Genomic DNA, 16,702 nt, shown 5'->3' on the forward strand with positions numbered 1-16,702 from the left:
CAGAGCCTAGAGGGGGGGTCCAAGGTGGGGTGGGAAACTGGAGCAATGCCTGGCTAGAGGATCTGCCAGGTGACCAGTCTTGAAACATAGGGATTTGCTAGTAAGCTTGATTTTTGTTAGAACTAAGAATCTCCAAGTGGTTGGAATAAGAAATCTAAGCATTAGATCGCACTCAGCAGGTTAAATATTTTTAGCATTTTAAATAGGATATTTGGATGTTAGGGACCAATGAGGCAAGCGGGCACGCTCTTCGTTTCTGGTCTCTTTCTGTAGTCAGGCAGGAAGCCCTGGCCAGGCATTTGCCTGTGTGCTCTCAGGCCTATCACCCACCCTTCCTGTGCTCTGTTCTCTGTTGCAGAGAATTATGTTTTGCAGGTTCCTTCACCAACTTGCTCTTGGTATGTTCGACCGAGGGCAGTGCTAGGGAGTGAATATTTGTGCTCACCCCATTCATATTTTGATTTGGGATTTCCTAGCCTCCAGAACTATGAGAAGTGTGTGCTTGTTGTAGAAGTCATCAGGTCTAGGGCATTTTTGTTATAGGAATACTAATAGGTTGGACAGGGAAGTGCTGGCTGTGTCTTCTCCCCAGACTCTGCCTCCATGGCCCCAGTTCTGGTGGACTCCACCAAGGTCAGGCTCTCGTGGCCCCACCGTCTTTGTGCCTCCAGCTGTTGCTGCTTGTTTTCAGAGTGCCTCACCATCCTCTGTTGGGCTTTTTAGCCTTTGTTCCCAGTGTAAAAAACTCCCTGTATTATTTTGGCTCAAATAATTACATAAGTTTTTGTTTTCCTGACTGAATTTTGAGTAACGCAAACCCCAGATATACTTAATTTGAGATTATGGTCTAAGAAAACTTGTTTTTGCTGGTCAGTATAACTCTGAGATCATTCTTTTCTTTTCATTCATAAAAAAACAAGTTGAAACACTAGTCCCAGTCTTTATAAAACCCCCTTGGGGACTTGACTGTTTGTTGCTTGTTTGACTAAGGTGACTTCTCCCTCCCTTCTCAACAGTGTTTGTTTTCTAAAGCAAAGAAGCAAGGCCGGGCGTGGTTGTGCACCCTGTAACCCCAGCTGCCCGGAGGCTGAGGCATGAGGATCATAAGTTCAAGCCCAGCTTGGACAATTTAGCAAGACCCTGTCTCAAAATAAAATGGAAGAAAGGGCTGGGCATGGAGCTCAGTTGAAGAGCACCCCATGGTTCAGTCCCCAGTACCAAAAATCAGTCAGTCAGTCAATCAAACTTAACAAATCCAGAGGACTTGACTGAGAAGCTCAAATATAAGGATTGTTTTGGATTATGCCTTTTATTTTTGATACCAGGGATTGAACTCAGGAGCACGCGACCACTGAGCCACATCCGCAGCCCTGTTTTGTATTTTATTCAGAGACAGGGTCTCAATGAGTTGCTTAGTGCCTCACCATTGCTGAGGCTGGCTTTGAACTTGACATCCTCATGCCTTGGCCTCCCAAGCCTCTGGGATTACAGGCGTGCGTCACTGCACCTGGCTTATGCCATTATTTTTGAGGAAAAGTAAAGGTGTATGAATTGTAAAAAGGAGGGATCATTTATTTGACTACAGCCATGCTACTTTTGTCATCTTAGAATGGGTACAAAGTTAAATTTTCAGTACATAAAAATGCATGAATTAATACCCACCTAAAGGTACAAGATACAGGGGCATTTAGGGGAAGTAGAGACTAATTCTAGGACCAGAAACAAAGCTTTTTGCTTCATCTTCCACCATGCAACCTGCTAGTTTCCAAAGCAGCACTTCCTCTGCTTTTCATCGCCTACCTGGATCCTACTGGTTAATTAAGTCCAGAGAAAGGCCATCCATGCCTTCAAAATAAGTACTTCCTTTTAGCTAGATGATAGTGGTTAGTATAATATGGTTATTACAATTGGCAACACCCAACAAGTGATTGACTTGCTGCCTTTAGATTTCCTTGAGTGGCTATCGATGACATCAGTGCCTTGTTAACATTACGATTGTCGAAAGGATTAAACGAGACATGCTTGTGGCTGGCATATAGTAAATATACGGAAATTGCTGGCAACTTTTGTAAAATATCAGTCATCATCTAACATTTATTGAGCATGGTGTGGGAGTGAGAGTGTATTTTGTGTTAAGAATTTGACCTAAGCGTGGTCAAGGTCATAAAAATGCTGAAAGATGGAGCCAAAACTTGAACCTAATCTGTTTGATGATAACTTATTTTCTTCAATCCTATGTTATCTGGAGTCCCATATTACTGACAGAAGGCATTGGAAACGTATTAGCTGTAGCATGGTGATCAAAAACCAAAACATGGTGATTAAAACAAACAAACAAACCCACTTTTGGATTGGTTCCCTCCATCAGCAGTGTTTCTTGAAAGCTCATTGTGTAAAAAGCTCTCTATAATGAATTTTTCAGGACAAAGAAGTAAGGCACATGATCTCTGTGAAATGTGGCTGAATCAGTCTCACAGAACACGGGTTGAACATGCATGTTAACCTGATGTAAGTGGAATGCACGTGGACCAGGGAGAGAAGAGGAGCCTTCTATAGTGGTTCTTGCAGGCTTACCTGATTCACGAGACAGGGTTTGGTACCTAATAGATGGCTGGGTTTAAACCTTAGTTTTGCCTGTTTTTGTAGCATGACCTGGAGTATGTTTCTCTACCTCTTTGAGCCTCAGTTCTTGTGTATGAAAAGGAGATAGTGATGGTGACCTCACAGAAGTACTGTGAAGGGCCAGAGTTGTTTCTGATAAGCGTGTGTTCAGTCAATTCTAGTTCATAAGTACATGACCATGCAGGGAATGTCAGCATGCTCAACTCCAAACAAAGAGCTCTTAGGCTTTTAGATCTGGCACTTGTCAATTTCCTACTAGGTCTCTCCTCTCCCCCATTCTCCTCATAATTTTCTGGTTATCTGGCAACTGCACAAAAGGAAATCACATGTAGCTGCTGCTGTGAAATACCCAGAAAGTCATCTTTGAGAAAAACCAGCACTTCCAAGAAAAAACAATGACACTCAGTTCAGGGGGGAAAATCAACAGCAACAAAAAACTCCTCTGGGATTAGTCACATCCTGAAGACCCAGAGAGGTTTGTGATTACTTGGTGAACTCACTAAAGCGCTGTGAAATCAAATGCTTCCAAATGGTGAATTGATGAGGATAGAAGAGAGAGCAGTGCAGTGGGTGAGGACTGGGGGGGCGTGGTGTATGCTTCTGGGGCCTGGGACGTCCAGTAGGCAGGGAGAGGACGGAGGATGCAGGACCCAACACTCCTGTCCATAGGGCTGGATGAGCATCTTCCATCCAGTCTCCATAGGCCTGAGGTGACTCTGAACCTGAGGCTCTGCAGACTCATTCCAGCAACTTCCCAAGTCCTGTCTTTGCTTTGAACCATTGACCAGTGTTTGGGCCAGGGCACTCTTAAGTTCATTAAGTGATTTTTCCAGAAGAGATTTTGTAAGATAACTGGTCCATTGGCCATGCAAATCTAAGGTATTGTGATTTGTTAAAATTTTGTTAAACTAATTTTAAATTGGTTAGTGCATTTTGTTCTAGAAAAACGTCTTTTTCAGTCCCATGAGTACCGTGTAGTTTCTTTCGCAAACATCCATGTGATGGAAGTGGAAACTTGTGCCATTTTATGAGCTGTAGGAGGAGCCTGCATTTGAGTGACAGAAAAAGGAAGAACAGGTGGAAATTTCTGGATGTGATTATAACTTTAGAAACCACCAGTATTCATGATGGTAACACGGGCCCTTTTTAAAGTTGAGTAGGCTTGAGATTCTACTAGAACAGTGTAGAGAATTAAAAAAGGTCTGAGATCAAATGGACAAAGATCCCAGATGGATCCTGGAGGGAACTGTTGGGTGCTGTCTCTACCACCAGCTGTGTGACCCGTAACTTCTTTAAGCATTAGTTTCCTCATTTGAATAATGCTACTAATACAGTCTTGTAAGTTATTTAGTCAGCTGTTAAAGATCTTCACAAATATTTAGGTAGCTACCTAAATGTACATCTATACTATGATGATCTTACATTGAAATTTTATTCATCTTTAAGCAAGTGATTCTGTTGTCAAATTGTGATACATTAGAGCCAAAATATTCATGGAGGGGAATACTCTTTGCTTCAGTGGCAAAAATATGAATGAATTTAAGGGTTAGAGCTCAAGTTACATTTTTTCTATTTTCTGTCCAATTTGGAAAACTGTGATCAGGTTTTTAAAAAAGGGGCAAATCATCTCCTGGAGGAAAGGGACACTGGGAGCTGCATGTACATGGAGTTGTTCTCTCGTTGTATCCAGATGTTAAGATCCTCCTGGCTGTCAGTTTACAAGCTTTCTGTTGGTTGACTGCTGAATGCTGAGGGATGAGGTAGATAGACCCTGTGGGTGCTGCTCTCTGTACATCTCCCTGCACTGAAGAGGGGCTGTGTGCCTTGAGGAGGGAGCTAAGTTAGCACTTACTGTGCACACGGTGGTGCCTGGTGATGGTGTTCTGTCCAGGAGTGACGTGCTGCTGGAAATATTTCATGACACTCCGTTGAACAATCTAGAGCTTTAACATGCACAGAAATGGTCCGTAGTCCTAGCTTCTGAGCCCTGATCAGCTGCGGGAATCGGGTTGAGAGATCTTTCACTGGAACCCGTGCCCAGGACAACCTCTGCTGTCTCCTGAGACAACCATCGTTCATTCTCTTTCTCTCCCCCTCTCCATCTGTTATCTTTATCTGTTTCTGTCTTTTTCTTCCTCTTATTCTCTCTCAAAGTATTTTCCTTGCCCTTTCGCTTCTTCCTTTTCTTCTCCCCACCCCCACCCTTTTCTGTCCTCACTTTTTGGGCTAAGGAGGGATCTGCCTGGTGAGGTTTGCTGGTATCTTCCCTCTGATGTTCTCATGGATTTTCTTGATCTTCTTGACTCTGGCCTGAACCATGCCATTCAAGAGGGGTGAACACTTCCCTTTCAGGGAGAAGGAGGATGGATTTTTAATGACCGTTCTGTTGAGACTAGTTTCTCTCTCTATGGAAAGGGTGCTCACTGGGCAGCTAAGACTTGAAGTCATCATCTCCTTCCCCAAGCCCACCAGGTGACAGTGTCACCAGGAAGCGCTGCTGAGCATTCACCTCAGCCATGGATGTAGTCTTTCTCTTTGATGATGAAGGCTATTGTCTTTCTGATTGTAGATCGAGGAGACTCGGCTCAACATTGACAAGATCTCAGAGCATGTGGAGGAAGCAAAGAAACTCTACAGTATCATTCTCTCTGCACCAATTCCAGAGCCAAGTGAGTGTTTACTCAGCTGAGTCACCCAGTGGTGACCTTTTGCATCGGGGCAGAGGCATTCCTGTTTTCCTCACCTCTGTGAACAGCAGGGAGGTGTCCACATCACCCTGGACTAATGTCCACATCATATCACCTCTTTGATTTCTTTACCTTATCTGAGTTCTCACTGCCCAGCCGTCAGCTCTTCCCTTTATGGTCCCTCTTGAACCACTTACCCAGTCTCTCCTCTGCTTCCCAGCTGGACCCTCCTGTGGCTGGCAGTGACTCTTACTGCTTCCTACATACCCATGCTCTGTCCCCCGTCTCTGCCTTCATTTATACTATTTCCTCCACCTGAAATGCTTTTCCCAGCCCCCTTTCTCAATCCCACCAGATCAAGTCCACCTTTCCCATGAGGTGGTCACGTAGGGTTCAGTTTCACAGGACTCCTGTTCCTAAGCTTTTTTTTTTTTTTTTTTAAACCACCACAGAGGCAAACTTTTGTTCCTCTTAATAGTAGGGGGAATACATTTTGAGAGTAAAATTTAGGGCTCCATTTCCTGTTCCTTAAGGGGGCAAGCCCAATTCTGTCATTTCACTCTACTTTTTTTCAATGACTATTACCTCAAGATTAAAGTTGGAACATTTTAGCAGAGCATATGGGAGTCGTGCCGGTCGGGTTCCTGCCCTCCTCTCCACCTTTTGTCCCACCCTGCATGTTCCCATGTTACTTATACTTTAGTCAGACTAAATTCTGTTCTCCAAATATTTGTTATTCCCTCTTGCATGTTGTGCCTGCTCCTTGGGGCTCCAATGCCAATCACCTTCAGTACCCGGTTAACCCTTAGTCCTTCTTTGAGACTCTGTCCTACTTTCCTCATCTTTAGAAGCTTTACCCAGATCCCTATCAATCCCTAGCTGTGCCAGGGAGCCCTTTATAACCACCTCGTCAGAACTGCAGCCTACTCCAAACTGTATGTCAGGACTGTTAGTTTATTTTGCTCCCACCCCTCTCTAGACTTCGAGCACCTTGGAGGCGGATTCTACATCTTCTTTCTGATTCCTTAGTTTCTAGCCCCATTCCAAGCTTGTAGTGGGGTGCCAAGGACGGTTTTTTGAATGAATGGTTATAGCTAACATCTATTTTGCTCCATCCATCCCAGGATAGTCCTGGACATGGAGTAGGTGTATCAAAAATACTTGCTTCATTCTAAGTTGATGAACCTTGACTGATATCTCTTTCACCTAGAATTCCCGCAGAATTCTCTCCTACCCTGTGAGATTAAGCCCTCATCATAAACCAGGTGGTTTCCTCCAAAAGAAAAGTTCTCAAAACTGACTTGGGGAGGTTTGTTGAAAAAGCAGATTCTGGGGCTTAAACCCTGGGTATTTTCTTCTGTACATCTGGAAAATGGTAACTGGAGAATGCCTTTTATTTTAATCAAATATTAATTTTGGGGGTTGCAAGGGATTGAACCCAGGGCTTCATGCATAGGATCTAGCGTTGAGCTATGCATTCAGCCTGAAAATGCTTTCTAAACACACGCTCTCTGATTCTAGTGATAGACTCTGGGAAACACATTAGGATGATACTGTTGAGAGCAGTGGGTGCCTAAGCTCCCACACCCTTTGCTGATGGTTGTAAAAGAAGTTAGTCCTTCCTTTTCTAATGGCTTCTACCTCCTCTGTTTACCCAGAAACCAAGGATGACCTTGAGCAGCTCACAACCGAGATCAAGAAAAGGGCCAACAATGTCCGGAACAAACTAAAGAGTAAGAAGGGAACAGGGGAACAAGCTGACCCCTGCCACCATCCACTCAGCTCCCTGCATGTACCTCCTCTGAACTGACAGTCACCTGGATGAAGTGACCACTTGTCCATGTTTGCTTATGGTTTGGGCACTGTCCCTGGAGTGACCTATGGCAGCCCCAGAAAGTCCCCTTCTCTTGAATCCTGACTGTAGTCGAAAGAGTCCAAAATTGAAGTTAGGAGATGGGAGCTGGAATGTGCTTCAGCTACTGGCCTGGTCCTTTTGCTCAGTCCATGGGTGTATTCTTATTGGTTCTGTTTCCCCAGCACCCAGCCGACATTGGAGTAGTAATTTTAGACATACATACACACAGGATTTATTCAGTCCACAGATGTTTCTTGGTGGGCACCTCCCATTGCTGCCCACCACCTATTTCAGAGCATAGATCCAATTCTTTGGGGGAACAAAGGGTTTCCACAGTTCCATGGCTGCAGTCTGTATGCTGGCTCAAAGTACTTGGTGAGTACGTGCACTTGCTCAGATGAGAAAGCAGAATCACTGAGCGTAGCTTGTCATTTCTTCCCCCCAAATAAATTACAGTAACTATTGTAATGGGTGTGGAAAGGGGGTTGTTGGAAGCAGCTTCCAAAAATAATAATAATGATAGTGTGGCTACCGCTGTGCTAATAAGCACTTTATGTGCATTCTCATTTAGCCTTCACGTTGGTCCTGTGAGGAATGTACAAGTTGAGCTTCCCTAATTTGAAAATCCAAAACCCAGAATGCTCTAAAATCTGAAACATTTTGAGCACTGATATGACCCAAGTAAGAAATTCTACACCTGACTTTATGTGAAGGATCCCAGTCCAAAAACAGATGTACTAAAAATATGATGTAAAACCCTTTAGGCTGTGTTTATAAGGTGTGTAAGAGAGAAAAGAATTTTGTGTCCTAACCCCTAGATATCTCATTGTGTGCAGGCAAATATTCCAAAATCCAAAAAATCTGAAATCCAAAACATTTCTGCTCCTAAGCATTTCAGGTTAGGGATGCTCAACTAGTATTGGCATTTGTGTCATTTTATAAACAAGAGAATGAAACATAAGAGAGTATAAGTTACTTTCCCAAAGTCACAGAGCTGGTCAGCAGCAGGGCAAGGATTTGAGTTAGTCTCTTGGTGACCAAGACTCAGACCTGGTATTGTGTGGTAAAGGCTAATGAAAGCAGGTCTGTGGCTCACATGAGCTGACCTTGAGGATTACTCCTCCCTGTCGTTCCCCCTTCATGGGTGTTGTGTGTGAGCATGGGGGGGAGGTATGTTTCTTAGAAAGAAGAGGAGATGCATTGCCGGAATGACCACCTTCTCATTCCAGGCATGGAGAGGCATATTGAAGAAGATGAAGTCCGCTCATCAGCAGACCTTCGGATTCGGAAATCTCAGGTAAAGTTGTCCCTGATCTGACAATCATCTTCTCCAATTCTTATCTTCTTTCTTTTTCTTAAGCTGTGGAGTCTTTTTTAACAAAAATTACAATTCTTATTTGGAACTCGATATGAAAAACTGCTAAAGTTGAACTATCCAGGTTGAAGCGGGGGTCATGGCTAGAGTCCAGCCCCTTTGGGCCCTTTTCTCACACTCTCCTTCTCTGAGGGGGGCCTTAAGAACTTCCCAAGACTCCCCAAAGCAATGTTAGTGCCTCCTTGTTTCACAGGCAAAGAAACTGAGGTCTTTTTTGAAAAGACTGTTAGTCATTAGTTCAGTTTGGAGCCAGGAACTTGGGGGATCATCTGATTCCTCCAGGAGCTGCATGACATTCAAGTGGCCGTGGAACAAGTATCCAGCTGGAAACAAGTGAGGAAGAGCAAGAGGCTGGTGAATCTCTAGTCAGTTTTACCGTGACTGAATCTGCCTGGTGGTAGTGGATTTGGATAAAATAGAGATAATGGTGATTTTGCAAAAGGCAAACAATTAAGGCTTATTTCTGAGAGGTAGGCAAGGAGTAAAAGTTATTATGAAGGTTTGAGCTGAAGCATCCCGGGCTACTAGAGAATGTATCTACCAATAAGTAAAGAAAGTTGAAGTGACAAGTTAAAGTAAGAACTCAAGGATCTTCGGTAGCATGACCTGTGGGAAGGGAGGCTGACAGCTTTAGAAAACAAGCCAGGGGTGTGCCAGAAAACTTCTACTAGTCCAGGTAGTTGTAGGGCTCCAGGATTCCCAGAGATGGTCTCCTTTTGCCTCTTAATTACCATGTGAGGTCAGGAGGATAGACAGATACTGCAACCATGCTTTGGAATAGCAGTAGACTTATCCAGTGATCCAAGCTAGGAAGTAAAAAAAGTATCATACTTGGTCTTTTGAGTCCCAGCCCAGTGCTGCTGTAGACGAGGCTGTGGGGGGTGGGGTGGGGAAGGGAAGAAGCTCTATAGCAGTTGTGCACCTTTTCCCTCCCTCACTTCCGGGGGACATATTCATCTAACATTGTTTCCACAGCACTCCGTCCTCTCTCGGAAGTTTGTGGAGGTGATGACCAAGTACAATGAGGCTCAGGTGGACTTTCGTGAACGCAGCAAAGGGCGAATCCAGCGGCAGCTTGAAATTAGTATGTGTTTAAGGTTTGGCGTGTGACCCTCCTCCCTCTTTTCCTACTATGTGATTGTCCATTCCAAGTTGTGACACTATAGGAGAACAAGCAGCAAGCACCCCTGCTTGTGGCTTCTGCTTGATATTTTGTGCCCAATCTCAGAGCAGATGTTACAGCATTGGCACATCCTGCATCTTGGGAAAGGTGGCACATGGTTGTCAGGTCCAAGTCATTTTATCCCGGTGGAGTCCAGCACTTTTTCATCCTAGAGGGGAAGCACGCACCTGCTTCCCCTCGTTTTTGCTGTCAAGTAGCAAAGCACATTTGTGAAATAAGAGCGTGGTGCCGGTTGCCGTGAGGAATAAGGACATGCATAAAGCTGTGCCCTTTAGGAACTTGTGATATGGAAGGCAGGGCCCTGCAGGGTGAGTGTGCTTCAAGTGGGATGAACTGTATGAACAGGCATGCATGTGTGTTTAGGTTGTAGGCCATCCGGGGTCTGGGAAAAAGGGTGTGTTTGGAGTGGCAGTGTAAGGTTAAGATGGTCGAGGGAAGGCTTCCCATGAACTGTACATTGTAAGGAAGGCCTTGTAGTCTGTAGCGTAGAGCATGAGGTTAGTACACAGCCTGAACTGGGAAGTGATGTGAGCACCATGATCTGTACTTTAGGAAAGGAGCTGCTATTTCTGTTATGGATGGATTGGATGAGGGGAGGAATCAGAAGAAAAACATCGCGAGGCTTTGGGGGCAGTGTTGTAGAGATCCTGGTCTTTAGAATGAAGCAACCAGATTCTTAATTTTCAGGAAACTTTAAAAATGGAGTTGTGCTTTGATCTTGAAATTGATGCTCTACTTCTTTTGTTATAAAGCTGGCAAAAAGACAACAGATGAGGAGCTGGAGGAGATGCTAGAGAGTGGCAACCCTGCCATCTTCACTTCTGGGGTGAGTCATGTGGCCTGGGAAGCTTCACCTGGTCTAGCAAACACAGGATAAGCTGCAGTTGCAGGGACATAGGGGATGTGAGGAGCCCACCTGGGTGTGTATGAGGGCAGCTGCAGGGGCAGCCTTGATTGCAGGGGAGGCTGATGGCCTGTCTGTGTGGCCTGTTGCAGATCATCGACTCGCAGATTTCCAAGCAAGCCCTCAGTGAGATCGAGGGTCGGCATAAGGACATTGTGAGGCTGGAGAGCAGCATTAAAGAACTTCATGACATGTTTATGGACATCGCCATGCTGGTGGAGAACCAGGTAACTGGCAGGGACGAAGGAGAGGAAAGCTCAGGTTCCCCTGAGAACAGCGGAGGAAAGGCGTAGTGGAAGTCAGGTGAGGAAGGGTGAACCAGGGAACTGCATAACAGGAGCAGAATTCCATAGCTCAAGGAGGTGCGCATTCTCATCAAATGCTGGCGCCTTGGGCCACCTCAGCCTTATCTTTCTTGTCCGTTACTTGACTTCATAGTCATTGCTAGCTGACACAGAGTCTGATATGTTATATCAAATGCCTAGTTCACCCAGCCTCAGGATTTTTTTCCTTCTTTTTTTTTAATATATTTTTTTTAGTTGTAGTTGGACACAATACCTTTATTTCACGTATTTATTTTTATGTGGTGCTGAGGATTGAACCCAGAGACTCACACGTGCGAAGCGAGTGCTGAGCCACAACCCCAGTCCCTCCTTCTTCTTTTTTTCAAATTAGAGATAGGGCTTCTTGGTGATGGCTTAAACAGTCTCCTCATGTGAGACTAATGACGTTGAAAATGTGTTCTTTTATCCAGTTAATAGTGACAATTTAGTGAAACCTAAAGAGGATTTTGTTCTTTTTTTTTTTCACCTGTGTTTTTCTGAAAATTTGGCAATTTTTTTGTTAAGGAACAAGAACAAACATAAGGGAAAAAATAGTAAAAGAATAAGAACAGAAAATCTTGGAAAACTCAGGGTGCTGAGTTTGGTAGGGTGCTGAGGACTGAATTCTGTATTACCTGCATGTGGGGTTAGTGTCACAGCACCAGATGGTCCCGAACTCTTAGGACACAGATATATATGCCACAGGGTCATAGTGCTGTGACACGTTTACCAGGAATTTCCAGATGCTCTGCCACCTGGATAGGATTGGAGACTGCTTCTTAGGAAGACAGTGCAAAACCTAGGTGAAGCCTGAGTGTGTCTAGCTATTTCTGACATCAGTTCTCTGCTCTGGGCCTGATTCTTACCCCCACCTCCTTCTGGTTTTGAGACCATTTCTCAAGTCCCTTCCTCCCCACTTTCTTTTTTCACCCCACACTGCCTTGCCGAGGAACGGGTTTGAGATTCAAGTGATGGTAAGTGCCTTGCTCTGTTCACAGTGGGCCAAACGTGATGGGGTTACACTGAGGAAGTCCTGGGGAAATGAGGGTAATTTCCATTCTCAGACACACAGGAATTAACCAGAATGGCCAAACATCCATGTCAGGAAGTAATAGTTGGGCAACATTTGAGAATCTTATTATGAAACAACCATCTAGGAAGGAAGATATACCCAAACAGCTTGGGTAAACCCGATGTCTGACCTTAGGGACTTGGGGATTTCTCTTGGAGAAAGCAAATGTTTCCAACCTCATACTTATTGCATACCTACTGTGTGCCAGGCACTACTCTACAATATTGAGCAAGGTCAGTGTGTGCTGAATGAACTTTCAGGTCTGAATGACCAGGAAGAGGCCAGTACCCTGGTGATACTCTGAAAACATGAGATATATAGCTCCTCCCCATATACTTAATTTAGAGAGAGAGATATGGGTGAGGGATCCCTCAAGAGTATATTCATATGTAGTTAACAGGCATCTAGACAGTCTGCTGCACATGTCCAGCACAGTGCTGGTTATAGAGAAGTAGTTCAATGAACGTCCCTTGAATGAGTGACCCCCATCAAGGCTGCGAAGTATAGGTAGTCACATGGGAAATGCAAAGATGTGACCTACAGAAGGTGGAGTTTCAAGGTTTCTCGATGCTCCTCTTCCCTAAAGGTTCTAAGTGGCTAGGGCTGTTCTGGACAGGTTAACTGGGTGTGACTAGTGTCTATTCTCTGCAGGGCGAGATGTTAGATAACATAGAGTTGAATGTCATGCACACAGTGGACCATGTGGAGAAGGCACGAGACGAAACTAAAAGAGCTGTGAAATATCAGGGTCAGGCCCGAAAGGTGAGATTCTCCTGCTACCTTCAGAGAAGGGTCCATTTTGTTCGCTGTCTCTCGCTCTTTCTCTCTTCCCTCCTCCTGTCTCTGTTTCTGCTGCTGCCTCCTCTTGCACCTGGGGAAAGGGAACCATGATTGACCGGATTGAGAACAACATGGACCAATCAGTGGGCTTTGTGGAGCGGGCCGTGGCAGATACCAAAAAGGCTGTCAAGTATCAAAGTGAAGCTCGGAGGGTGAGCGCCTTATCCTCTGCTGGTGGTACTTGCCTCTCCTCTCTGGTCACCCCCACCTGTGTCTCTGGGCCCGTGCCTTTGAGCTCTGTCCTTGCCTCATCATACCCTCCTTCCCTCAGCCTTTCCTAGAGACTAGCTGCTCACCCTTCCTTCCTAGTGTGCCTTGCATGGATCTGGCTCACGTGCTCTCTACCCAAGAACATGCTCAGCAGGCAGCTCTGCAGGACAGATGCATGGTCCAGGTCTTGCTGCTAGTCCTGTCCTGGATGTAGCTCATGAACCTTTCAGACACTACACTTGCCTCTTCTGTTCTTCTGACTCTTTCTTTTCATTGTCTTCCACTCCAGTAGCCCAAGCCCGGCCCACTTTTCTTTTTCTCTGTCTCATACCTTGCACTGTGCTAATTGCTACGTACATATCTCATAGCTGTGGAGGCGTCTATTTTTTCTACTTTTAGATGAAACAATTGAGGGCCAGAAGTTAAGTAACTGGCTTCAGGTCATCTAGTAAATACAGGAGCTGGGTCTCAGATTCAGATCCCAATCATGCTTTTTCCACTAAACCTTGGTGTTTGCCTTCTCTTCTGGGCCTTTGCTGCTCAAGGACTTATAAGATGCTCTACTCATTGAGTGTGGGTATCCAGTTTGGGGAGCTTCTTCCATTTACTAATTTTATTTCTCATGGGCTCTGATATTTTTGTTCTCCAATGCCTTTTCTTCCAACTGCATCTATTGCTTATGCTGGTACTTAGGGAGCTGGAAGTTATTTTATGTGATGAACCCATTCAGTATACTGGGTCTGATAGGTAGAGGTGGACTTTAGGGGACAGATGAAAAGAAGTTAGAAATTAGGATTAAGCCAGGTGTGGTGGCACATTCCTGTAATCCCAGTGGCTCTGGAGGCTGAGGCAGGAGGATCTCGAGTTCAAAGCCAGCCTCAGCAATGGCGAGGCACTGAGCAACTCAGTGAGACCCTGTCTCTAGATAAATTCAAAATAGGGCTGGGGATGTGACTTAGTGGTTGAATGCCCCTGAGTTCAATCCCTAGTATTAAAAAAGAAAAATTAGGACTCTATAAAAATGTGTTTATACTCCTTAAAAAGGAATGCTTAGTCACTTTATGTCTTGGATAATTGCTACTTGGAGACCCCATGGTGGTGTCTCTTACTACATTTGTCCACATTTATAAGACTGTAGTGTGAACTGAGAGCTAATACAAGCTCCATATTTCCATCTGCTGGCATTGTTAGTCTAGAAGTAATTTAAGATATCCTAACTGATATCCTTATATAGAGTTGTAAGCTGCTGCTGCTTCTTTCTTCTTTCTTCTTTTTTAAAAGGAAAAAGAAGATTTATTGCTTTGCTAGCAAAGGAGAAACACAGGGGACTCCTGTCCCAAAGGCTGTGTTACTGAGATGTAAGCTGATAATTTGGATTGATAAGATAGATGCTTTCTATCAGAGATGAGAGGGGTTGGGTTTTAGATGAATTGCTTTTTTTTCCTGTAATAATGATTTGTTTTTGTCTTATTCCCTTCTCCAGAAATTGATAATTATCATTGTGATAGTAGTTGTGTTGCTGGGCATTTTAGCATTGATTATTGGACTTTCCGTTGGGCTGTAATGAGTGGCCTGCGGGGCTGCTGCACTGAAATGTAAGTAAAGGGGTGGTTCTCAGGGACTCTGAACTGGCTTCCCATGAGGAAACTGGCCTGGGACTTCACATTCCTCTTCCTTCCTCTAATGACTGTCCTTGGGCATAATGAATTTTCTAAAACTTTTGGTAGCCTGTGGATACTTTCATCTCCTTAAAATTCTCTTCTCAGATCTGGCTGCATCAGATGGGTCAGGTCTCCTTTTGTTCCTGTTCTTTAAACTGTCCCTGTCTTCTGTTTTCTCTTGAGTGTCTCCCGGCATACCTGAGCATCCCATTAACACCCAGGTGGATGTGAGGGAGTCTGTGTCTTGGATCTGGGGTCTGTCTTCTGAATTCCTACTGAATTCCTACACAGCTCTTGGGCTTTGCTTTCTATATCCTCGTCACTGTGAATGAAGCTTTGTATTGGGGTTTGGATCCTGTAGTTTTGTTTGTGGCTGACTGGTTTGATCTTGAATGAGGTTATAGCTAACATTTCCCAAGTACTGAGTTGTAGCAAACAATATACTACACAACTTGTCCGTGGATCATTGAATCTGTAGGATACTCTCATGGGATAGGTAGTGCTAATGTGCACATTTTAGAGAAATTGAGTCTTAAAGAGAAGTAAAGTTGAATAGCACTAAGTTCACACAGCTAATAGTGGATCTAGGAGAGTTCTTTATTCTTTACTACATTTTACTTTGTCTTTGTAAAATAAGGTAGCTATTTATCATTGTCTACAAAGTCTAGAGAATTTTTCAGAGTGACTTTAAAATCAGTGCTATTAATTTTCTTAAAAATTTGTTTTTAAAAGATAGGGCTGATCATTAAGTAGCAATTAGCATGACAGAATGATCTAGTTATGAAGACTCTGTGACTTTTAAGATTTTTTTTCTGAATAAAATGTAGCATGTGTAGTTTTTTTAAAAGCCTATAAAGTATAGAACAAATGAAAATAGCTTTAATGTTATTGCTAGTAACCCTGTAGCATGTTCACACACATACTCAGTTTTATACAGTTCAAACTATATTATCTATTATTTGTGCCCAGTGACAAAATCATAAGGATCGTCCCCCACACAAATCTCTTTGTAAATCTAATCTTCAACATGAGATTGTGGATATGCTTTCAAATAGTTAACACTTTCTCAACATTGGAGTTTGATTTTTTTGTTATAACGCAGTGTGACTAACCTTATGTAACATTTCCCCCCTTTTTATTTCTTCCTCATTGTAAATTCACAGAAGTTGAGTTTCTGTGGTAATAGAGAGAAACATTTTTCAGACTTGATGCATACTTCCTTATTGAGACCCAGAGCTGCCCCTTCGTGTTTTTGTACTTAGTTCCAGTGTGTTTCTTCATTCCTCTTTTTTCCTTGTGACGAGCAGGTCTGAAAGTCAGATTATTAATCATATCACTAAACATACCTCTTCTTGAGAGAGAAACAGTAGCTAGGTGACCGGCTTCTCAGAGGCACTTAATTATTGGTGTTTTTTTTTTTCCTTTTTTCTGACATTTGCCATGTAGTCCTTGATGGCTTCTTGACTGTAAAGATATTGAGTTTTGTCCTGAATCTTAACTATCTCATTGGAAAAGATGTTTTTTTTTTTTTTTTTTAAAAAAGGTGTGATAGCTATCTTCCCATATCCTTGGTTGATAGATGCCTTCCAAGTTCATGGTGCCCCTTGCAAATTCATGCCCGTTTCCAGGAGTCTTGAATGTAAATGAATCATGTTTGAGGTGACTCCTCATGGATAGGAGACTAATACATTGTTTCTAGTTGACTAACCCCTTCTATAAGATGCTAATTTGCTGAAAAGTTGCTCCTCATGGTTCATTCCATATTCCCTAACAAAGTCAACACTTACATTACCTAGGTTTGGACACCCTCATCCTTGCCACCTGAGGGGACGAGGTCTCTGAATAGGAGGGAATGAAGGCAAGCTGGGACTATGCTCCCTGGACATACATCAGCTATAGCTCTAAGATACTATCAATATCCCCAATTTAGATGGGGAAACTCTTTGAAGCTCAGTGAAGTTAAGAAATTG

At 43.7% G+C, this 16,702-nt stretch overlaps 1 protein-coding gene across 3 annotated transcripts in view; it reads left to right on the plus strand.

The window, feature by feature from the left end:
- Stx3 (syntaxin 3) overlaps positions 1 to 16,702 on the plus strand; it is a 43,192-nt gene that overhangs the window by 24,255 nt on the left and 2,235 nt on the right. For 2 of the 3 annotated variants that reach the window (XM_048788908.1, XM_048788907.1), the window contains 7 exons: positions 5,192 to 5,291; positions 6,968 to 7,042; positions 8,394 to 8,461; positions 9,515 to 9,623; positions 10,475 to 10,548; positions 10,719 to 10,853; positions 12,673 to 12,783. In XM_048788908.1, the coding sequence (XP_048644865.1) occupies positions 5,192 to 5,291; positions 6,968 to 7,042; positions 8,394 to 8,461; positions 9,515 to 9,623; positions 10,475 to 10,548; positions 10,719 to 10,853; positions 12,673 to 12,783 (672 nt within the window). Of the gene's footprint in view, positions 1 to 5,191; positions 5,292 to 6,967; positions 7,043 to 8,393; positions 8,462 to 9,514; positions 9,624 to 10,474; positions 10,549 to 10,718; positions 10,854 to 12,672; positions 12,784 to 14,554; positions 14,667 to 16,702 lie in introns of all 3 variants that reach the window. The other variant, XM_015478006.2, reaches the window with a different exon arrangement.

This window comes from Marmota marmota, unplaced genomic scaffold (assembly GCF_001458135.2).
Source record: "Marmota marmota marmota unplaced genomic scaffold, marMar, whole genome shotgun sequence".
NCBI lineage: Eukaryota > Metazoa > Chordata > Mammalia > Rodentia > Sciuridae > Marmota > Marmota marmota.